Source organism: Notechis scutatus, chromosome 11 (assembly GCF_049901735.1).
Source record: "Notechis scutatus isolate UNSWTSFEM ecotype Mainland chromosome 11, rNotScu1.2, whole genome shotgun sequence".
Lineage (NCBI taxonomy): Eukaryota > Metazoa > Chordata > Lepidosauria > Squamata > Elapidae > Notechis > Notechis scutatus.
The window spans coordinates 18,389,227-18,413,735 of NC_142019.1; the positions used below are offsets into that span (position 1 = coordinate 18,389,227).

General features: G+C 48.6%; 1 protein-coding gene across 1 annotated transcript; it reads right to left on the minus strand.

Moving 5' to 3' along the window:
* Window positions 1-272: 272 nt before the first annotated feature.
* AAGAB (alpha and gamma adaptin binding protein) lies at window positions 273-24,380 on the minus strand. Its single transcript, XM_026673127.2, has 10 exons — window positions 24,268-24,380; window positions 15,881-16,071; window positions 14,841-14,937; window positions 12,486-12,575; window positions 7,942-8,025; window positions 6,126-6,208; window positions 5,600-5,693; window positions 4,316-4,420; window positions 2,025-2,074; window positions 273-902 (listed from the first exon to the last, which is right to left on the minus strand). The coding sequence occupies exons 1-10, from the start codon at window positions 24,332-24,334 to the stop codon at window positions 825-827; spliced, it is 939 nt and encodes a 312-aa protein (XP_026528912.2). The 5' UTR covers window positions 24,335-24,380; the 3' UTR covers window positions 273-824.
* Between the last annotated feature and the right edge of the window lie 129 nt (window positions 24,381-24,509).

Below are 24,509 nucleotides of genomic sequence, written 5' to 3' on the forward strand. Positions count from 1 at the left end.
TGCTAACAAGGTGTCAGAGCTGCCAATCTGCCATGAACTATGGAGGGAGGGAGCCAGACAGGTGGGGGAAAGTGAGGAGGAGCACAGTACACGCGGGCAGCAATGCAAGTGGCGAACCATTTCGTAATGCAGAAAAGGCAAAATCTTTTCTGTCTATTATGAAGAGCCCATTTTCGTCTAAAAGGGAGGGGGCAGCTTGCATGATTCCCCTAGCCAAATGCCTCTCTCTCCCCTGGATCTATCAGGCACCACTCTCTTCCTCATTTCCCAAGGGGCTAACCCAGGTGTCCCTCCCCAAACTGGGCCACTTTAAGACCTGTGGACTTCAACTCCCAGAATTCTCCAGCCAGCTCTGCTCTGCTGGCTGAGGAATTCTGGGAGTTCAAGTCTACAAGTGGCCAAATTTGGAGACCTCTGCCCTAGGGACATCAGGACTCTGAAACTAACAGATAACTTTCTACCAACATTCCCCTCCAGATTTCAGTCGGGTGTTTTTTTTTGTTTTTAATATGAAGACAATGGAACCCTGCTTGGTCTTATCCCACAAAGCAGCCACTGCCAAGATACTGTTGCAGGTTCTCCTTTAGTCGGGAACAGGTTCCGTTCACTCGAAGGTCCACGTTCCCCTTGGTAAATCCAGGCAGGGAGACCACGGAGGCAGCTGACGTTCCAGTGCGGAAGAACAAGAACGAACTAGGTCTCAAGAGACAACCCCCACCCCCCCCCCAAAGTCTCTGCCAGGGCTGCAGAGAAAACGAGGCCTTGTCAAAACCAGGGCGGCAGCAGAGCTGGGGTCCCGTTCCAGTCCTGCAAACCCCCGTCCCTTAGTTGTCCTCGTCGGAAGACAAGCCTTCAATCTCATCCTGGTCTCCTCTGATGGCCATCCAGAAGGCTTTGGCAACCTAGGAGTCAAAGCAAACAGGCTAGAACTCCTGGAGGCTCATACACACACACACCCCATACACACACACACCTATGGGAGATAAAACACCCTAAAAAGGGTGTCAAACTCAAGGCCCACGGGCCCGGATGCTGCCCGGAGGGTGCTTAGATCTGGAAACAGCCAAGGACCGGCTGGCAGTATCTCTGCCGATGTAAACGGAGCTCGGGAGGGCTGCGCGCAGCAATCCCAAGCTCCATTTTCAGCCAGGATGGGCTCCTGCAGCCCCTCTGCCAGGAAAAATGGAGCTCAGGACAGGCTGTGTGGGTCCTGGGGGGCCATACATGGGCCCCCCAACTCCATTTTTGCGGGCAGAAGGCCATGCCCAACCTGGCCTGGCCAGGCCATGCTCCTCCCTCCCTGCCCCTCCTCCCCCCGGCCTCCCTTGAGGTCAAAACACAACCCTGATGCAGCCCTCCATGAAACCGAGTTGGGGACCCCTGCCCTAAAAGCTCCCAAGTAGACCCCTCAACTTAAGCCAGGAGGGCATCCGTGGACACTTGGCTCCTATCCTGGGATCTGCAACTTGGGAGAAGCAACCCAAAAAACTAAAAAAAATAAAAAATAAAGCATATTTGATCAAATGTTTGCTGTGATTACAGAGATTTTGACCCAATGGAGAGAACTGAGCATGAAAAAATATTGATTTTGGTTGGGGAGAGAAGCTCGTAAGGGACGAGGCGACTCAGTGAGATGCTAGGGTGCTAGTAAGCAGCATCTGGCTGGGTTTGGGCTCAGAAAAAGCACCTTTAATCCAGTGGTGGGATTCAAATTTTTTTACTACCGGTTCTGTGGGCGTGGCTTGGTGGGCGTGGCAGGGGAAGGTGACTGCAAAAATCTCCATTCCCTCCCCCACCCCACTAGCCTGCTTCCCAGCTCCGTTCTCCCGTGCAGGGCAACCCAAGGAGACCCAGATGATCAGCTGGGACTCAATGGGAGGCAGAGAGAAGAGATGGGGTTGGCGGGGGCCAGTCAGAGGCAGCATTGGCCGGTTCTCCAAACCACTTAAAATTTCCGCTACCGGTTCTCCAGAACCAGTCAGAACCGGCTGAATATCCACCTCTGTTCTAATCCCAAATCTTACCTTTTCGGCGTGCAGCTTTCTTTGTTCGTGAGGCAGGATGGCAGCCTTTTCTGGAAAACGAAAGGGAAAGAAAAATCTAGAGCAAAGGAAGACGAAAAAGAAAAGGCTATTTGCAAAGATTTTTTTTTTTAAAAAAAGGACAGACAGGATCTTGGCCATGTGTTACCGCCCTGAAAGAAGCCAGAAGCAGCCGGAAGGCCGGCAGGATCCGGTGGGTGCAACTTCAGCTACTCCTGTTCCCCCCGCCCTCCAATCACACATTCTAGAAAGTTCCTTCTCTACGCAGTTTTTCAACCCGTTCAAAGACACCCCACCCCCCCAAGGCTGCAGTGGAGGGGAAGTAAATGCTAGTGCCGAAACCCAACCAATTTCTGACTCCAGCAGATAAATTGGGGAGGCAGAAAAAAAGGGGTTGCGTCGCATGCCCAAATAACATCAGTTGCCAGAATTAGGTAAGGATGGATTCCCAACTTCTTGTTTTCCTTTCTTGCTCCCGTTATGGCAGAGCAAACCGGAGGCCTCCAGAACGGGTGGGCTTCAAAGAATTTTAGCATGTTTTCAATTGTTTTCTATCTTTTTCTTTCTATTCTTTTCCCCCCCCTTGTTTTCTTTTTATCTCTTGCATTTATGTGTGTGTTGTTGGTCTATTTTAATTGTAAAATCAATAAAGTATTTTTTTTTTTTAAAAAAAGAACAATTTAGCAATGGGTTCCCTGCCCGGTTGCTGGGTGGGTGTGGCCATGGTGGGCGTGGCCTAGTCGGCCTCCTGCACCACAGCCATGGGGGCGGGGAGAGTGTTTTCACCTTCCCCAGACTCCGGAGGCTCTCTGGAAGCCAGAAACAGGCCGATTTCTGGCCTTCCCAAACTTCCAGGAGGCCCGAGTTTTGCCCTCCCTGGGCCTCCCCGCGGGCCCTGCACTTCTGGGAGGGGCAGGGCAGGGTGGGCGGGGCCAACCAGGCGTGGGATTTGCAAATACCCAGCAGCCCGCTCCTGCCTCCGGAGCAGGGGTCTCCAACCTTGGCCATTTTAAGGCTTTGTGCATTTCCAAAGCTGGCTGAGGAATTCGGGGAGTTGGAAGTCTGCAAGTCTTAAAGTGGCCAAGGTTGGAGACCCCTGCTCCAGAGCACAGGGCTGGGCTGCTGCTTTCCTCCTGCTTCCAGGCATGATAATTCTCTGAAAAAAAACCGGGCTGGCCAAAAGAGACACGCGCCACGAGCCAAGAAATCGCACACACAACACCAACGCTACACACCCTTCCTTTCCAGCCAGGTCACGTGTGGATCAGCTCCAGAGCTGGGCAGCTGCTTCCCTGGGGCGGGGCCGAGGCCGCCACCCGGGAGCGCCGCTGCTTTCGCCAGGGCCGGGCGTGTGGCGTGTTGCACGGAGAGACGGATGGCCCGTGGCTGCCCAGCTCCTTTTCCTGCCACTCAGCGGCCTCCGCCGCACTGCCCAGGCTCCGCTCAGGTGTCCGGCTGGGGGCTGTCAGGAGTTGCTACGGAGCCTGGCGCAGCTCCGTCGACCAGTCCCGCTGTTCTCGGGAAGGGAAAGGCAAACCGGGAGCTGCTGCGCCTGAGCCTCCAGTGCCGCTGCTGCTGTTGCAGCGCCGCGCGGCTCTTCCTTTTTGCCTTTCCTCCCGAGGCAACGCGGACTGGAGGCCGCGCTGGCGTGTGGCAACTCCTGACTCAGGGGGCCTCCGAGGGAGGGAAGGAAGAGAAGAGGGGGAAGGGGGCAATTTCCAAAATCGAATTCCGATTTTAATCGGAAGAATATCATGTCTGTGCTTCCTAGATTCTGCTGCTCGGAAACTGCATTCCGCAGCATTCGTCTTGTCTCCCCCTCCCCCAGCCCCTCCCTCCATTCCTTTGTGGATGGGTCAGACTGAGGGGAGCTACCTGGCTGTTGCACTCTGAAAGCCAGCCCTGGCAAATTTGCAAGAAAACCGAGTTGTTTTCTGAGTTTGGGGAAATAAGCCAGAGGTGGATATTCAGCCGGTTCTGACCGGTTCTCAAGAACTGGTAGCAGAAATTTTAAGTGGTTCGGAGAACTGGCCAATCCCACCTCTGACTGGCCCCACCAACCCCATCTATTCTCTACCTCCCATTGAGTCCCAGCTGATCTCCTTTGGTTGCCCTGCCCAGGAGAATGGAGCTGGAAAGCAGGTTAGTGGGGTGGGGTGGGGGGGAAATGGGGATTTTGCAGTATCCTTCCCCTGCCAAGCCCACCAAGCCATGCCCACAGAAACGGTAGTAAACATTTTTGAATCCCACCACTGAAATAAGCGGAAGGCTACCTTTCATTTCCTTCAACTTGGAGAAGAGTCGCTCAAAGTTCTCGATGTCTCCTTCTCCCACGGTGAGGCTGGCGAGCTCTTGAATGTCCGTGTCCAGCACTGGATCTGCAGAGAAGCCCAAAAGAGAGGCAGCTCTCACTGCGGAGGGGACCACTCACCGCAGCCGACTCATCGCACCCATTTCTTCGAGATTAGTGTGATGCTCGTCCCGCAGCGAGTTGTCCAGTGATGAGATGGTCGTGGCGAATGGTCCGGAAGCGAGTTAGTTGGGGCAAGTTAGCCATGGGGAGTTGGCCGTGGCGGGTGGGCCATAGCGAGTTGGCCATGGCGAATTGTCATAGACCCGCTCTCACTGACCGGATTGACTGACTGAGCAGGAGGTGGGTGTTCTGACTTGGGCTTCACCAAATCAGGAAGCAGGCTCCTCGTCGCGACAAAAGCCCTTTTATTTAGGCTAATGTGAATTCCTCTCATTCACATCCAGCAAAGGCCCGGCAAACAGTCTTTCAAGAGTGATTTACAATCTCTCCGCCGCTGGCAAAAAGGGCTTCTCCTGAATCGACCAGGGACTTTGCGATATCCCTGGGATCCACAGGATGTGCCCTTCACTATCACCGTCTCTACGGGACGGTTTAGGTCCGTTTGGACCGACCGGGGCAAAGATATCGGCTGCAATCTCAGAGCCCCGAGATTGCAAAGCCGTATCGTCGCGACGCCAGCTCCGCCTGTAGCAGAAAATACTTGGCAAGGAGTCAGGAACAAATCTTCACCCTAATTAAATGAACTAATTGTCTCCTGCAAACTCCACTCCCCTTTTGCTCCTCTTTATTCCCTATGGGAGGGGCCATTCACCGTCCACCTGTGTCTTTACTCCCGAGCCGACCCTTGTTCCTTAACTAGTCCCTTCTCCTGGCAGTTCTGCGCATGTGCACACTGGGAACAGGCTCCAGCTGTTCTTCTGCCCCACTGATCTCCGACCCCGAAGGCAGCTGATAACTGTCAGGCGGCCCTGGCCCCATCTCTGCCTTCGACACAGAGCCCTCGTCAGAGCTGTCCCCAGACTCCAGGACTGGCCCATGTTCCTCCCCAACCTCCTCACTATCCGGCGCCAGTTCTGCTGGGCCACAACAGTGGGTTGGGACAGGGAGAGAGCTCCCGTGACAACCCCTGAGAGTCTTCCTGATTGGGGAGACTGGATGGGCCGAAAGAGTGTCTTGCAAACAACCGATGGAGGGAACAGACCTGTTTTCTCCACTTTACCCTACTTAGCAAAGAGGCTCTTACCAGCAGTGGGGTCCCCCTGGGTTCCCTCCGCAGGGACCAGAGCTTCTTCTGGATCCAACCCAGACTGGGCCCTCTCTGCCGGCAAAGAGTTGGCCTGGAGGGAAAGGAAACAAGTCGAATCAGACTCAACCCCCTCCCGTGGAAATTGGCACAAAGTACGGGTTGACCTGGGCCAGCCTCAAGGATGCAAATTCCATGGAGCCGACGAGAGCCAAACCAGGTCAAAAGGACACCTGTGTTCAAATGTAGGTAAGTTCCAATTACGATACCAAACACATAATCTGGTGATCCCTGGGACTTAATGTTTTAATTGTAGAGAACATTACATTTCCAGGCCTCCTTTAAAAAAATAAAATGTTTGATGATAAAGGGGCCCTGCCCAGTAAATTAAAACGGAGTACCCCAGGGTTAAATCAGGGGCATAACAGATGCAGAGCTGCCTCCAAGAAGAAAGGCAAAACAGCCAAGGAGGAAGCTGCAAGGAGAGAGACATCCCACCCAGGAATTTTTAAAAATGGCTGTTTACTTCTGGAGCTTCGTTCTTCTCTGATCCGATCCTGCGTCCTGCCCCTGTTAAGGCTGGGAAAAGGCCGAAGTTGTGACTCGCCTCTGAAAAGGAAGAAAGGGAGGGTCAGTTAGCAGAAGGCCAGGTCCTTCAAGGGCATCGTCCAGCCCTGGCCTGGCCTGGAAGGCATCCGGCTGCGGCTTCAGAAATTCCCAGTCAGAAGCCAAGAGGCCAAGCGATCGGGATGCTGTGGGTGCAACACTCCAGTTGTGGCTCAGGGGCTTCCATACGGCCCCTGCGTGAGCATGCTGGTCACTGAGGAGTAGGCTATATAGCCAGAGGCAGGTGATCTAGCACAGCGGCCCCCCGTCTTTCCAGCTTGGTGGGCCAGGGGGCGGGATGGGTTCCAAATGGTGGCAAGTGCCCACCAACCACACAAATGGAGCTGAACCCATGGGCACCCTTGCTGGCCACTTGCGTGGCCTGGTTCTGAACAGGCCACGGCCCAATTTTAGCAAAGGGTTCTCTGCCCGGTGGCTGGGTGGGCGTGGCCAGGGTGGGCGTGGCCTAGTCCGCTTGCTGCACCATGGCAGGGGGTGCATTTTCACCCTCCCCTGCCTCTGGAGGCTTTCCTTGAGCCTTCGCGGGGGTGAAAACGGACTCCTTGGGCTCCGGAGGCTCTTTTGGAGCTGGAAACGGGCCCATTTCCGGCCTTCCCGAATTTCCAGGAGGCCCATTTTTCACCCTCCAAGCCTTAAAGTTGCCAAGTTTGGGGACCTCTGGACTAGTACAATGGTCTCCAACCTTTCTGGGTTGGCGAGCCTGCGGAGGGGTATCGGGGGGAGAGGAGATGGCATTGTGCACGCATGTGCACATACTACTTTCACACGTGCTTGTCCACCACTTCCGTGACCTGGTTCCAAACATGCTGCGGCCTGGCACTGGGCCGCGGACCGGATCTTGGGGATTGACTAGAAGACCCCCAAGGTCCCTTCCAACTCTGTTATTCTGTGATTCAAGGAGTCCAACCTGCTACGAGAATCCATCAATCAAGACATTCACGTTACTTATGCCAGGGGTCCCCAACCACCGGGCCACGGACCGGTACCGGTCCGTGGAACATTTCCTACCGGGCCGCCGGTTTGCTGGGCGCCGCCATCTTGTTTGACGAGAAAGTGCTTCCGGGTGAGCTTTTCCGGTTGGAAAGCGGCGTTTGGGTCCTGAAGGAATCCTCGCGCCTTAGTTTCATCGAAGGGGGGGGGGCTTTGAACGAAACTAAGGCACGAGGATTCTTTCAGCTCCCAAGGCAAGGCGAGCCGAGCGACCGTCCCGAAGCGAAGCCCATCGACAAAGGTACAAAGGAGGAGTTGAAGGTGGCGGGGAGAAGCGGGGGACGGCTGGCTGACCGGTCACTCGGCTCGCCTTGCCTTGTCATGCGTGCTGATGCCGGTACCGGGCCACGGATCATTTTGTGATGCCGGTACCGGGCCGCGGCACAAAAAAGGTTGGGGGCCACTGACTTATGCCACCTTTCTGGACAACGGATTCCGTTGTTGAATTCTTCTTTCTGGGAAGACGCAACTTCCAGCAAAACAGGTTTCCAGTTGTTATTCCACGAGATGCCCCTAACCCTCCCCCTCTCCTCCTCCCCCAGTCGAGAGCAAGGGATGGCGGTCTCTTCCGTCCCAGACATTCCTCAGGTTACGGGGATCCGTGCTGGGGAATAAATTCCCACAGCATTGCCTCCCAGGATGCCAGACATTCTGGGAAAAATTGCTCTGCACCCATGCCAGGAAATTATTTGCGCTGATTTTTAAAAGCTTAAAAAACCGCCTACCGTTTTTCATCACCACGTTTGACCAGACATTGGCATTCAAGGCTTGGACGATTCGTTTCACTCCTGTGGATTCTGGAAAATCATCTAAAGTGGGGGGAATGAGGAGAGCAGAGTTGGAATACAACTTATTACAAAGGCTTCGTCAGAAACAGAATCATGTTCATTTAATCACCCCACAATCCCTTGTAGGGGTGTTGCCAGGGCAACTGAATGGAGCGAGCGGAGTGTTTGAATGGCCAGGTGCCCTTCCTGTCGCCAATGAGGAGTTTTGTTCAGCAGATAATATTCTCAGTGTGCCCAAAGAGAGAAATAACTGCCTCTACCTAGGATCGAACTCACAGACTCCTGATGGTGAGGTGAGAGCTCCACCTCTAGGCCACTGGACCGCTCTCCTCGTCAGAAACAGAATGAGGATTCAGAAACTGAGAAGGATAAACAAGGCCTGGATACTGTCCTCTTAACAAGGTCGTTCTCAGTTCTCGATTTGAATTTAACGCCATCAAGAGAGGGAGTGTGATGACCCAGAACGGGATACAAATCGAACACAGTCACAGAAAACAGGGGAAGCCCCTTTTATTCCTTCACTTTGCTTCCAAGCTCCGAATATTCTTCGATGGAAGACAAAAAACTCCCACACAAACAGTTACAAGAAGGAAAAAAGCAATACAAACCAGGCAAGATAAGGGCTGGAGGACGTCCACAGATATCAGAACACACACTGGGAAGGACGCCAAACTCAGAGAGGAACCATAAAGTAGAGATATTTCCATGCTTTGTTTCCAGCGTTTGCCCGTACACAAGTCCGTCCTCTTATTCGTCACAGCTGCAGCCCATGAAGAGGATCACGGCCCTCTCCTCCCGAGTAGACCATGCCTCTCCCTTATCCTCTCCTCCCTGCGTGCCCTAGGATAGAGGGGATGGGCCTGGTTCTTCCTCTGACTGCCCAGCCGGCCTCTGCCCTTCCCCAGCCTCCTCCGCAACCTCCGGAGCCACACTCTCTGCTTTATTTATTTATTATTATGCTTTTTCACGTTTACAAATCTCATCCTCATCTTCAACAACACTGTGACATCATTATTAAGTATACAAATCTCCATACATTTATATACATTTGTCTACATTTTTCTTATCTCTATTATTCTTATTCCTACTATTCAACCATTGGTACCAACTGTCCCAGACGGCATATAATCTGACTCTTCTTTGTCATTTAGCTCTAGAGTGAGTTTGTCCATTTCAGCACATTCTTTTGGATCACTAATTCCTCCGCTGGCAGACTATCTCGCTTCCAATATTGTGCAAATGCAATCCTTGCTGCTGTTATATGTAATATCACATATTTGTTTTTTACTGTTTTTTAATTCCTAAAAGTAACAATTCATTATTTCTTGCAACCAACTCCGTATTTTGACCCAGTATTTGGGGCTTCTGGGCTTAGCTACCACATATGGAAGAAGGTACCCTGTCTCTGTTTACATCTTGGATTTATATTGGGATACATTTTTGCTAATCTCATCGGTGCCAAATGCCAACGGTAAAACATCTTATCTTCCCCTTCTAAGCTGCGGATCCTGTTAATGTATAATTCTTACTCCATAATTTTTTCCCAGTCTTCTAGTTCTATGTTGTGTCCAAATTTTTTTGCCCATGCTATCATACGTCCTTTTACTACTTCCTCTTCCGTGTCAAATCTTAATAAGTAATTGTATGTTCTTGTTATAAATTTCTCCTCCGGACCTACCAAAATTTTTCTAATTGTTGCAACTCATTATCGAATCCATATTCTTCTGCACCTTTTTTTGTATCTCGCTTGCAGCTGAAGATATGGCCACAAATCTATAATTAATTAGGCCTTGGTCTTTTAATTCCTTGATTTCCCCCATGCTTCTGTGATCCAAATTCAGGTGCTTGGCGACTGATTCGTATTTAGGACGGTTTCAGTGTCCCCTGGGGTCATGTGATCCCCTTTTGCAACCTTCTTAATGGCGAAGCCAGATTCACTTGAACAACCGTGTTACTATCTTAACTTAGCTGCAGTGATTCTCTTAACAACGGTGGGCAAGAAAGGTTGCAAAAAAGGGACAAAACTCACTTCACTGTCTTGCTTGCCAACCTAAATTTTGGGCTCGATTGTGGTCTTAAGTTGAGGATGACATGTAATTTAAAAAAAAAATTACCAGCAAGGACTCAAGAGCCACTTTAGAGCCTCTCCTCGGGTGGATGACTCAAACGAAACTATCAAAATGACGATGCAACCAACGGAATAAAAGCTGTTATATCATCTTGAATGCCCGCTACATGATAAAAAGTTTTGAATGAAGCCTTGGCCTATTTTAAAATGGCAAATTCTGATAAGAAATGACTAAGCAGGACAGGTTACTCTTTTGTTACAATCCTAAAAAATACCAACCAGCTTCGGGGTGAAAGGTGTAAAACTAAAACAAAATATCAGGATGTTTCTGAGCCTAAGGATGTATTTCTGGCCTGGACCTAAGTTTATGACAAGCCATCTTATCTGTTTAAATCAGAGGTCTCCAAACTAGGCAAGTTTAAGACTTGGGGACTTGGGGACCCCTGGTTTAAATCCAAGATGGAAAAAAATAAGATGTTGTTTACCACTAAGGTAGTCAGAGATTTCTTGCCTAATCCCTCAAATATTTATCAGGAAATAGCTCCAGAAATACTGCAGCATTTTGCCACACCAATGCAATAAACAAAAAAAAAACCCTCCTTCTTTACAGCCCTTGATGCCAAGAGAGCAAACCCAGACTCCCCAGGGCACAGACAGCTACCCCAACTTTATGTGTTTATTTTCTTATTAAATTTACATACCGCCCACCTCACGGTCAAGTGACCCTGGGCGGCTTAAACATCATAAAAGCAGACGTACAAAACATTCAAACATTAAACATGAAAATTTGGCCTTCAAGCATTTTTTTCCTGTGAAAAAGCACCAATATAAATATTGTAAGCCACCCAGAGCTAGGGAGGGAGGTGGGTGGGTGGATGGATGGATATGTAGGCAGGATAGATAGATAGATAGATAGATAGATAGATAGACAGACAGACAGACAGACAGACAGACAGACAGACAGACAGAGTTACATGATGGATGGATGGATGGATGGATGGATGGATGGATGGATGATAGCTAGATAACTAGATATAGATGATAGACAGATAGATAAGACAGATAGATAACAGATAACCAGAGCTGGAAGGGACCTTGTAGGTCATCTAGTCCAACCCCCCCACCCAAGTGGGAGACCCTACACCATTTCTGACAGATGGCAGTCCAATCTCTTCTTGAAAGCTTCCAGGGATGAAGCTCCCACAACTTCCGAAGGCAACTTCTGTTCCGCGGGTTGATGGTTCTCACTGTCAGAAAGTTTCTCCTTATTTCCAGGTTAAATCTTTCCTTGTTCAGTTTCCATCCATGATTCCTTGTCTGGCCTACAGGTGGCTTTAGAAAATAGCTTGACCCCTTCCTCTCTGTGGCAGATAGATGATATAGATCAATAGCAATAGCACTTAAGACTTATATAACCATTTTACAGTGCTTTCCAGCCCTAAGTAGTTTAGAGAGTCAGCCTCTTGCCTCCAACAATTTGGATCCTCATTTTACCCACCTCGGAAGGAGGGAAGGCTGAGTCAACCTTGAGCTTGGTGGGATTTGATCTGCTAAATTGCAGTAGGAGGAGCTTGCACTACTGAGGCTCATATCAAATAGATGATAGCTACAGATAGATGATATAGATTAGAGAGATACAGATGGGTAATGACAGACAAAGAGACAGAGCAGCAATTGAGAAAGATTCATCTGAACAGAAATCGGGATTTGCAAGGTTGCCCACATCCAGGAGCTTCTATAAGAGAAAGTGCAGTGATCACAATTTTTACAGAGGTGGTGTGGATGATGCTAAGGAGCCAGAAGGCAGCGTCTTGAAGGACCAAGCTCCGTGGTGCAACTGAAGCCCCCCACACCTCTAAGGAGACTGATGGGGGGGGGGCAGTGCATGAAAGCATTTCCGGCACCCTTCCAACATCTGTCCCTCTGCCCAATCCTCACTCTCTCTTGCAAAGGCGATCTCCACTGTTTTGGAAGTCAGGAAGAGCCACGTCAAAAAAAGCTCAACTCCTGAGATAAATGTGGTGAATGGTATAGATGTGCATTTAAAAAAAAGATCTGGAACATATCCAGGGTTGGTTTTGTTTTGTTTTTTAAAGTTGAGCTGGCGGCCACCGTATTGTGAGGAATTCTCTGCCTCTTTCTTATGCACAGGGGGGGAAAAAAAAATTAAAGAATTGCAAACCACATTGTTGTGGCTGCTAGCTTGACTTTTGTCGACCACACCCTGGGGAGACCCTTGCATGCATCCCCAACCACGGTCTCCGATTGCCTGTGATGGAGCAACCCCACCTAATTCAGCGGGGAGAGAAGACGCCGGGCATTTTTCTGGCAGGGATGAAACTTGCCAATGACCCGCAAAGAAACCAAACCGCTTGAAAGTCGCCGCGGGCAGGAGGCCAAGGCCAAATCTCACCGTCCTCATCCGGAAGCTCCTCTGGGTTGAGCTCCACCAACTCAAAGCCGTGCTTGATGCACCACTCTTGGGCCTTCTGCCGGCTGATGCCTACAAGGGAGAGAGGAAAGGCGTGGGTTTCCCCCCCTCTCCCCCAGGAAGGGCTCCCACCGCTCTGGGTACCGGCGGGAGAAAACTCCCTGGAGGGGATGCATGGCTGAAAACTCTTGGAAGATTCTGGGCAAGGGCTGCAGGTGGGCAAAATCTGTCCAGAGTGGGAACGCAGTCGCTGGACAGGGGGACAATGCAACGAGTAAACCTTGGGATGGCCTGCTCAACTGGAAAGGTTAAAATAAACTGGAAATGAACAGGAAGGCCTAAAAGTCCAGAGCGGTTCTCAGTCCTCCAGGTCAGGGGTCTCTAACCTTTTGGACTTCAGGGACCACCAAATTCATAATTTTAAATCCCGCGGACCACTAATGTGATTTTTTTTAAAAAAAAGAAAAAAACATTTGTAAAATAATGATCAGAGAACTTCCATTTTATTCAAACGAAATGCACCTATTTAATATAACAAAATCATAAATGCTTATTTAACCGTAACAAAATCTTTAAAGGTTGTTTAATTGCAACAAAATTATTAAAGTTAGTGTAATTATTACAAAATAATGCTTAATCTGAGTGAAGGAAAATGAAGACGGGGCAGACTGAGGGTGGTGGGAAAGTTGGTCCCATATTCCAGGGCTGTAGTAGTCACAGGACTGGCCCTTTGGCCATCCCAGAGCAGCTGAGGACCATCAAAATGTTCTTGCGGACCACCAGTGGTCCACAGACCGTCGGTTGGTGACCTCTGCTCCAGGTCACAGTTATCCCAAAGGTGCTTTTTCAGGAGGCAAGTGGACTTTCTGGTTTTTCTTTGAAGACCTTTCACTCCTCATCCAAGAAGCTTCTTCAGCTCTGACTGGATGGTGGAGGTGGAATGGAAGGATTGATATTCCCTTGTGGACCAGCTGGTCATTTGCATTCTTTTTGAGGGTCGTTGAGGCCGCTTGGAGGTTTCCAAAAAAAAAAAATTGCAGACTGCAGGAACCAGGAGCACGACTCACTACTGACCCCGAGGACACAGATAAACTTCCGAGTGTTTCAATGTTCCTCTAAAACAGGGTGGTCACCCTCATGTCGTCACGGCGGCATCATGCGATGTATCAGAACTTTTTTCTCCTTCGCTAAATCAGCCGTGGGCATGGCCAGCATGTGATGCAGGCGGCCTGCAGGCCAGGAGTTTTGACAGCCCAGCTCTAAAAGGATGCAAATGACCAGCCGCCTGCAAGGAATATCAACCTTTCTGTTCCCCACCATCCTGTCAGAGCTGAAGAAGCTTCTTGGATGAGGAAGCGAAACGTCTTCAAAGAAAAGCAAAGAAAGCCCAGTTGCCTCTTGAAATAATAAAAGCACCTTTGGGACCACAGGAAGGCGGCCTATGTCTCCATCTCTGCCCTTTGGGCCACCCTGTGCTACACTCCCCCACCGCTGCCCCTACCCCTTTTTCTCTCGTCCTCCTCCGACTGCTGACCAGGTGCTCCTGGCCTGGCCCTGCACGAGACTCCTGCTGGGCACGCGCAGCCTTTCCCCCAAAATTGGCACAGCCTTGGCAAAGCCACACGAGGGACCAGGCTGGGAGTAGCTGCTCCACAGCAGCAGGAAGAGGGCAAAGGTCAGGGGAGGCGGTGAGGGGCCAGTGAGGACAAGACAGTGAAATGGGCAGAAATGGGGAAGACTGATGGATGGGGGAGTTCAAGTCGGGGCGAGCATAGCAGTGCAGGAGAAGACTTAAGTTCCTTGCCTAACAACGGCATCATCCTGCCCTGACAACCGCGGTTTGAGATTGCCCTCATTATACAGTGAGATCTTGCGGTGTTTCACCTGATGACGCTTCGCTCAGGATGGAAATCCCAGTCCCAAATCAAGTCACTAGGCCCAGACTAAATCGTTCAGGCTACTTCTAACTGGAATCGGCCAATGTTGGTTGACAGGGTGACAAGTTGGCCATTGGGAGAGAAGCTTGGCTTGTGTTTATCGAATGTGTTCATCATTGTTTTCCTTTGGGTCAATTTTCTTTCAGGTAAACGTGGTAGTTCTTTAAAAATAACAATGCAATCGGGGAACTGTTCCGCTGCCTTGGGAGGTTGAGGTAGCCCTGATGTCTGCAGAGGCTTAGCTGGCTTAAGACCAGCACTGAGGAATTGTAAACCAGGAAGCAGTTCTCCAAAAGCACATTTTCAGATTTTGAAAATATGGCCTTTCCAAGCCAATCTGCTCCCTCTGTTGCTTCTGCCAAGCTTCCCACTCTAACCGAGTTTGTCCTTGTCGCCTTACCATTTTCAGAGACTCTGTCACAGACCAAGATCATCACTTCCGGTAGCCAGTCTTCTATCAGAGGAAGCCACTGAGAGACAGCATCCAGCCCTGATATCTGTAAAAGGAGATAGGGATAGCTGGCTTTATGGAGTATTACAAGCAAAAGCATATTCGGTTCTACAAAAATCTTTATCAAAAGGAAATCTTAGGAAGCAGAAAAGTTTCAAGGGAGATCAGCCACCTTAAAATTTGGGTCAAAAAAAATGACCCAAGATGTCTGGGGCCGAGAGGGGACTAGAACCTGGTGCAATGACCCCGTTGGAAGCTGGTTCGGAGAACAGGAGGAATTGGAACTTCACTTAAAATCTGCAAATTTGACATCTAATAGGCAACCTTCAACTATTAGGACTCTTAAACCCTCTTAACCAACCAAGGAATTTTTTTGTTTTGCTCCTATCTTTTTCTCTGCAACAAGGTTACGGGGTAGGTTGGGTTGAGAGAGTCTGACCCAAAGTGACCCAAGGAGTGTTTGTGGTTGAGAAGGGACAAGAATTTGGGCCTTCTTGCTCCTAGTCCAAGCCCTGAACCACCATACCACCCTCCCTCTTCACATCACCCAGGCCAAATTAGTGCTAACTAGCGGAAGCTCTACCATCAGTAACCTCCTACCAATCTCAATAAATTCTCAGAAAGCCTAGAAGAATATCACGTATTCTTATGCGTTATCTTTTCACGTAAACCAGAATGTCTCAATCTCAGCAACTTTCAGAGGTCTGGATTTCGGCTTCCAGAATTTTCCCACCCACAAAACAGTTGAAATCACTCTCCAAACCCTGGGAAGGAATTGATTTGAAAGTAGAGGGGTAGAGTAGAATTGTAATAGGTTCGTCGGCTCCACAAACGTCACAGGTCATAGATGGAAGAACACCACCCTACAGTTTCTGAACCAGAATGTCCACCGGGCTGGGGGGGGGGGGGCAGGGTTGGATTGCATCCCTTCCAATTCTGCTAGGCTAGGCTGCACCACTCTACATCCCGAACGGCAGGGCAACACTCACTGTGGTGCTGTCGAAGCAGATGAGGAAAGCCTGAATGGACTCGGCAATTTCCGAAGTCACCTGAAATACATTTGCCACCACGCAGAGATGGATGGCGGCGGAGTAATATTTATTGTCTATCGTCCAGGGGTAAAACCGGGCTCCGCTCTCCGCGGCAATGTGCTCAGGAAGCTCTTCCTCTCCGGTGATACCTGCAAGAGACGACAAAGAGACTGTTGTTGCGGTTCACTGGCAGACAGTACAGACAGCAGTGGAATTGGATAGCGGGGAAGAACAGGGACCAGTTTGGGAGTCTGGGGAGGACTCGGACGAGGGTCCTGCATCCGATACAGAGATGGGGCCAGGACCATCTGGGAGTGGGGTGCTGACTCTGGAGCTTCCGGAGTCTGGCAGCAGCGAGGCAGAGGAGTAGTGGGAGCCTGTTCCCAGTGCGCATATGCGCAGAGCTGCTAGGAGGCAAGAGCAGCTGAAACAAAAGGGGCGACTCGGGAGTTAGGCTAGGAGGCGATTGCCCCTCCCATAAGGTATAAAGGACAGGCAAAGATGACGAAACCTGTGCAGGAAGCAAAGTCATTCGTTCGGTTCAGATTTATTATTGAAGCTCTTTGTACTTCGGTTGGTTTTTTTCTAGTTCAATTGACACTTCTGTTATTGGCAGCACTTCACAGAAAAGAAAGGTGGGTGCTTATCTCAGGGGACTGTTTGAGATTCATTACCGGGTGGGGGTGGGGGAATCCCCTCTCCTGCTTTCAGGTTGATCCTTCAAACGCTATATGGGCTGGGCAGAATTGTGGTGGGTCTTCACCTCCACCCTCCCTTCACAATATGCTGTTCCTACTTTCATCTACTTTTACCAGCTGCCCATGAGAAAAGTTGACCCAGCTGGCTAAGCAGTTAGTATAAATAGGCTTCCCCTTGCAACCCACACGAGGGTGTAAAAATACACACCCGTGAGGTTATCCAGAATCTTGGAACCATTTTGCTCGGATGACCGGCCTTTAGGAAATTCCCCACAGAAGCTGGGCACCCTCTTCCTCCAACTCTCGCCCAGCCCTCGCATGATAATGACAGCTTTCCATATCTGGATTCGGAGAAGGTACTCATTTTCGGAGCTGGCGTTCCAGCACCCCCCCAAAAAAGCCCTGTCCCAAACCCGCCCTAACGACGAAAATAGTGGGCTGGGAAACTGTTGTGTCGTGGGAGAACAGCTCACTTTAATTCAGGGTTCCCCAAATTTGGCAACTTTTAAGACTTTGGGGAGTTCAACTTCCCGAATTCTGGGAGTTGAAGTCCACAAGACTTAAAGTTGCCAAGTTTGGAGACCTCTGCTTTAATGTGTGATATTTCCAACCCTTGGGTAGGCCTGCGGTTTTGCATACACAAAGTTCAGAGTTTGGGAGGGGGGAGAGAGAGGAGGGAGAGGAGAGGAGAGGGAGGAGAGGAGAGGAGAGGGAAGGGAAGTTAAGGAAGGAAAGAAAAAGGAAAGGAAAGGAAAGAAAGGAAAAGGAAAGGGAAGGAAGGAAAGGGAAGGAAAGGAAAGGAAAATGAAAGGGAAGAAAAGGAAAGGAAAGAAAAGGAAAGGAAAGAAAAACAAAGAAAAGGAAAGAAAAGGAAAATGAAAGGGAAGGGAAGGGAAGGAAAGGAAAGGAAAGGAAAGGAAAATGGAAGGAAGGGAAGGAAGGGAAGGGAAGGGAAGGGAAGGGAAGGAAAGGAAAGGAAAGGAAAGGGAAGGGAAGGGAAGGGAAGGAAAGGAAAATGAAAGGGAAGGGAAGGGAAGGAAAGGGAAGGAAAGGAAGAAGGAAAGGAAAGGAAAGAAAGGAAAGAAAAAAGGAAAAGGAAAGAAAGGAAAGGAAGAAAGGAAAGGAAAGGAAAGGAAGGAAAGGAAAGGAAAGGAAAGGAAAGGAAAGGAAAGGAAGGAAGGAAAGGAAAATGAAAGGGAAGGGAAGGAAAGGGAAGGAAAGGAAAATGAAAGGAAAGAAAAGGAAAGGAAAGAAAAACAAAGAAAAGGAAAGAAAAGGAAAATGAAAGGGAAGGAAGGAAAGGAAAGGAAAATGAAGGAAGGGAAGGGAAGGAAAGGAAAGGAAAGGAAAGGAAAGGAAAGGAAAGGAAAGGAAAGGAAAGGAAAGGAAAGGAAAGGAAAGGAAAGGAAAGGAAAGGAAAGGAAGAATCAACTGATGCATTTGGCAATTGCAACCGTTCGACAGGCCTCCCGAGCTAACTTTCCACGGCTTGGGTTTTCATGGAGCGCAGGCCAGCTCTCTTGACACGATCCTGTGCCATGCCCCAGAACAAGCACTCCCAGCACCAACCAAAACAACTGGCCCCATATCTGCATACCACCCCACACCATCCCAGGCAGAGGATGCGTCGAATGAAAAAGGTAACAGCTGCTTCAGCCTGACACTTTTCTTCAGAGCCAAACTGAGTTAAGAAGCAGGGGTGTCAAAACTCAAGGACTGAAATTTGGCCTGCAGTGCCTCTGGCAGGGAAAATGGAGCTCAGGGCCCCCACCCCACCCCCATGTCCTGTTTTCAGCTGCGACAGCCTCCTGCAGCCCTTTGCCAGTGAAACGGAACGGGGGGAGAACGGGGGGGGGGCTTGCTCCATTTTCACTGGCAAGGGACTGTAAGAGGCTGTCGCAGCCGAAAAGGGGTTTGGGGGCTGCGCGCAGTCCCCACCGAGCTCAAGTTTTCACTGGCAGGGGGCTATCAAAGCAGACTAAAACCAAAAGGAGAAATGTTTTCCCCATCTGCATTTGAGCATGCAAGAAGGGACAGAGAAGGAAAAAGGGAAAGAGGAAAGAGAAAGAACAAGAAGGAAAGATGAGAAGAGAGCAAGGAAGGAAAAATAAGGGAAAGAGGGGAAGAAACGAGAAGGAAGAAGGAAGGAAAAAGAAAGGAAGGAAGGATAGCAGTCTTCCAATATTTTGAGGGTATGCAACAGAAGAGGAGGAAGGGTTCAAGCTATTTTCCAAGGCACCCAAAGGCCAGACAAGGAATAATGGATGGAAAGTGAACAAGGAGAGATTCAACCTGGAAATAAGAGGAAACTTTCTGACAGAACAATCAACCCATGGAACAGAAGTTGCCCTCGGAAGTTGTGGGAGCTTCATCACTGGAGGCTTTCAAGAAGAGACTGGACTGCCATTTGTCAGAAATGGTGTAGGGTTGGGGGATTGGACTAGATGACCTACAAGGTCCCTTCCAACTCTGATTATCTGTTAAGGGAGGAAAGAAAGAAGGAAAGAGAGAAAGGAAGGAAAGAAGGAGAGATGGGAGGGATGGGAAAGAAGGAAGGAAGGAAAGAGAGAGATTGAGAAAAAGAGAGGAAGGAAGGAAGGAAGGAAGGAAGGAAGGAAGGAAGGAAGGAAGGAAGGAAGGAAGGAAGGAAGGAAGGAAGGAAGATTATGAGAGTGAGGGAGGGTCTCAGGGAAGTCCTGCCTTAGCACTTGGCCACCACAGGTGCCTCCCCACCCCCGGACCCGAGAGACATTGAGCTGGCCACGCCCACCATAGCCACAGCCCCACCCACCCATGGCCATGCCCACCTGTCCCTCCGAGGTCAAACACAATCCTGATGCAGCCCTTCATGAAATCGAGTTTGACACCCGAGTTAGAGGGTGAATCTCCAGTCAAGACGCTGCCAGTGGTACCTCTGAGTTGTGCAACAGTTAACTACATGCAATGCCACTCCATCTCCTTCACCAACAAGAGGGTGCCAGGGATCAATTCTCCATCACTCGCACATCCTTACCTGACCAGATAGACATGTCCTTCGTTAATATCAGTGCACATGAACTTCATTCACATTTACTATACCGGTAATCCTTGAATTATGATCGGTCGGCTTAGCCATTGAAAGAATAACAGAATAACAGAGCTGGAAGGGACCCTGGAGATCTTCTAAACCAACCCCCAGTTCAAGGCAAGGAGCCTTATACCATCCCAGTTAAACTGTTCTCTGATCTATTCTTGAAAACTTCCAGTGTTGGAGCATTCACAACTTCTGGAGACAAGCCATTCCACTGATTAATTGTTCTCACTGTCAGGAAATGTCTCCTTAATTCTCGGTCGGATCTCTCTTTGATAAGCTTCCCTTGTCCTGAGCCCAGGTGGTTTAGAGAACAGAGTTAGTACTTTTCGAGACGATCCCAGTCTCATGGTTCCACGGGCATCGGTCTGCAAACACAGCCTTGGTGTGCCTGGAGAGCCACCTGGTGGAATGAACCACAAATCCTTCTGCAGAAGTACAAAGCAACGTGCCACAGCTGCCCCAAAAGTGCCAATCCAGCTTCAGGTTGCATTAAACAGGGAGGATTAACACCAAAACTGTGGAATGGGCTAGTTCTGCTCTCCACGGCACTGAATCAGGCCACGGCCAAACATGGGGCCTAATTCTGGTCAAGAAGGATGTTGAGAAACTGGACAGAGTGTTGAAGGGCCCAGAAGTTCAGTCTTATGAAGAACAGTTAAAAGGAGCTGGGTATGTTCCACTGTTAGAGCAATAATGATCTATGGGTTGTGAGAGTTGGACATTTAGAAGACTGACCCAAGAAGAATTGGCGCCTTTGAACTGTGGTGCTGGGGCAAATGACGGCGTATGCCATGGGCAGCCAGAGTAACTAACAGAGAGGTCTTCAATGGTATAAAACCAGAAGCATCCTAGAAGGTTAAATCATAAGGCTACATCTGATACTGTGTTATGCATGCAAATTCATTGCAGAAGGCAATGAGGCTAGGCATGGTTGGTGGGACGAGAAGACGGGGCAAAGACATAACTGGCTGGCTTGATCCCATCAAATCTAATGCCAAGTTGAACATCCAGCAACGGAAAGAAGCTGTTCTTGAGAGGGTAGCATGGACAGCACTTGCCTATAAAGTCACCAAGAATCAGACATGACTTAAATGGTTAAAAACTAACAAAACAATGTTCAACCAGAAGAAAAAAAGGGGTTATGGGAGACATAATCTCTGCCTTCCAATATTTAAAGGATTGTCATAGGGAAGAAGGATTTATTCCCCACAGTCCCCAAAGATAAGAGTTAATGGGGGAATATTGTTTACAGTGGGAGACAGAAACTGGAAATAAAGAGTAATTTCCTCGACTTGAGAGCTATTTAACAGTTGAACATCATCCTGCCTTCTGGAGTTGTGGAGTCTCCGCTAGAAGTTTCCAAGAAAAAGTTGGACAGCCTTTTTGTCCAGGATAAGGGATTCTGCACTGGAAAAGGAGTTGGATTAACAGACCTCTAAAGTCCCTTTCGACCTGAGGATTCTATAAAAATTATATATCTATGGCATCTGTATGGTTTTTTTCTATGAGATTTACGCAAAAAAAAAAAAAGAGGAAAATCTGTCATTCAAGCAGACCCTGTCCTTGCTCCATACAGTACACAGGAATGTTTAGCTTGTTTCAGAAAATAACATAGTACGTGATATGCAAATATATGCAAAATTCATTACGCTATTTCTTTTTAAGGCAATCATACTATTCAAAGAGGAAGAGTAGTAAATAAAAAACACTGAAATGTGTGGAAATAAAATGACATTAACTAAATCTGTTTTTTTCCCCTTCTGTTTAATTGTTTTTGATTCTCAGAGATCAGAGACTGCCTGGATAAGTGGCTTTTTGGCAAGATTTTTGAGAAAAAACTGACTGATTAAAAAAACAGCCAGTTAAGTTCTAGTGTCAAAGGAGAACTTCTCCAGGATTTCCCTGATTAAAATCTTAAGTCTTAACTGAAGATTTTATCATTTCCCTGATTAAAATCTTAAGTCTTAACTATCACACAACTTCGGTATCACAGTTGTGTGTGTTTGCATGCCTTCAAGTCATTGTTGACACCTGGCAATTACCTGGTCTAGTCTCTGTGGCTTTCTTGGCAAGATTTCAGAAGTGATTTGCCGTTGCAAATCCAAGGTGGATGTGTGTGCCTAAGGTGGGGCCAAAACTCACAATTTGTAGCTGGTGCCTTTACCACACCACCAAAAAGGCTCTCAGTTTCACCAACGCTGAATGTTCATTCACTGACTTTCAAGAGCACACTTCTCCTGAGATTTAGTCTAATTTATCTTCCCCATGAAAAAAACTAATAATATCTATTCCTTTCATCCACAGTTTCAAGTAGTCTGGTAATGTAAGCTGAGTGCAAATGATATAGCAGCTGGAGACAGAAGGGAAACCCTATAGGTTCAGAGCAGATTAAGCAGTTGTTTATAAATAACCAGGGGAAAATGCAGTAATCATTAAAAGCCACTGTTTGTTATACCAGAACATGTTTCATTACTCATTAACGGTTTAAGCATATTTTGGAAGACTTTCCACCTCGTAGCTCCGAGAATGCATGGATGTTAATGGATCTATTACTGCACAACTGTAACGAGTGAACACAAAGGAGTGACACCACATCGAATCTCCAGCAAACTATTATAAGCATTCGTCCTGAGTTCCGTGCTTTGCTTGGATAAGAATATGGAAGGGCTTTATCAAACTAATGACTGGCAGAGGGCTGGCAAGATTGACTAAAACCAGGGAGAAGCAAGATACAAACATTCATGCATTTAAGGTAAACAAAAAAAAAAAAATGAAGATGTAACCATTCAACAGATTAATCATTGAGCCAGCTGTCTACTACTTTTACTAAAAAGATGAACAGCATCTCAGTTTGAATTAAACAAAAACTATCTAGAACACAAAAGTGGTAGAACCGTTCAGTGCTAATCAGCCTAGATGGGAAGTTCTGGGACACTTAATCAACCATGCTGCCAAACTGAATTGTGTCAAGCAATAGTAACCACGACTGGGTGTATTTGAAAATGAAATCCCATATAAAATGGCTGAGAGACAGGGGTATGATTAGTTTGTAGAAAAAGCAATGAAAGGGTGACCATGATAGTTATCTTCAAATATCCGAAAGGCTGCTATGTTTAAGATGACAACATGTGCCCGTTGACATTTCAATAGGGCAGGATTAGAATAAGGAGGTGAAAACTAAAAATTAATACAGTACAGTACATTTCAACCAAACATGAAAAGAAATTTCAATAGCAAAAGCTATTGAACATCCAAAAATAGTGGACTGTTGTTCTCTGACAATCATTTGTTCATCAGATTTATTTGTAATCAATAAAAATAAGGAATTTTATTTTTATCTTATTTTTAAGGAATGAGGAAGAAGAAAACAGGAAACTTGCACTGACCCCCTCCTAGAGGATTGAAAGGCGAAATGTATCACACGTATACACATCCCATCTAAGCAAGGCATTGAAAATGTCCCATGCTTATCCAGCTTCCTTATCAGTGAACAAAAAGTGACTAATAACTTTTTGAGGAAGATCTGCAGGAAGCAGAAGCCAACCCAGCATGCATTTCCCACAAAGGTCGACTCAGCCTTCCTTCCTGGTCTCAAAAAGGAGGTTCCTCCTCTACCCCTTCTCTTTCCGCCCTTCGGGTGGAAGGGGGAGAGAAAGAATCTATTTCTGGCTAAAAAGCCAAAGGGGAAAAAAAGAAAAAAAATTCATAAAAGAGGAATCATGCTCAACATTTCATTAGGATGGTCCTGATGACCTCTAACAATCTGGAGGGGCAAGACTTTTACAATAACTTTAATGTCATTTTAAATGTACACTAACCGGCACACATTAAAATGAAATTTCGTTATTACAGAATAGTAAAAGACAAACAGCTTTTACTATTAATTTATCTCTTCTATATGTCCTCTGTGCATGTGTATGTAACTTTTATTTATTAAATTCATATGCCGCCCACCTACCCAAAGCAACTGGGATATATGCACGCATGCATACATATATATGAGCTGACGGTGTATATGCATATACATGAGTGTGTATATGTATGTGTATACACAAACACATATGTACATACCTACTTACACATATATATTACACACACACGTTGCTTTGGGTAGATGCATATGCATGCATGCATACATATATGAGCTGACATTGCCATGAGCTGACGGTGTATATGCAAGTATGTGTGTGTGTGTACACTGTCAGCTCATGGCCCAACTGTCTCTGGGCAGGGGGAGAGGGACTGGCCAGTCCCCCAGGCAGCTTCCACCCCGCAGGGAGGCGCAGCGCTCCCTCTCTCCTGGCTTCTAGGCCAGCCCCTTCCCCCTGCGGGCTCTCTTTTGTCGCCCTGCCGAGCTCATCCAGATCCGTCCAGGCCTGACGGGGCTTCCTGAGGGATTATTCCACGGCTGGCCGAGAGCAGCCGCTGCCACCGGGCGCCCTCTGCACATGTTCAGGGGCTCTTTGCCTCTCGTGGCTTGGAGGGAGAGAGACATCTCTCGCCACGGGCAGGGCCAGAGCCGGGAAAGGAGCTCCGGGGACCGGAAAGCCCGGCCGGGGCTCGAGCCGACTCACGTTTCACCAGCTCCTCCCCGGGGAAGCCCGCCGCGCAGCTGGTGATCAAGGTGCACGGGACGGCCATCGCGCACGCCAGCGGTCTTTGAAGGGCCCGGCGCTTCCCTTTCCGGCGGAGGCCCCGCCCTTTCCGGCCCGTACCATTTTAAACAACCGCTGGGGGCGACGGAAGCAAACAAAGTTAGCGAACGGTTGCGGCTCAAGAAACCCGTAATCCCCGAAGAACTGCGATACGAAAGCAA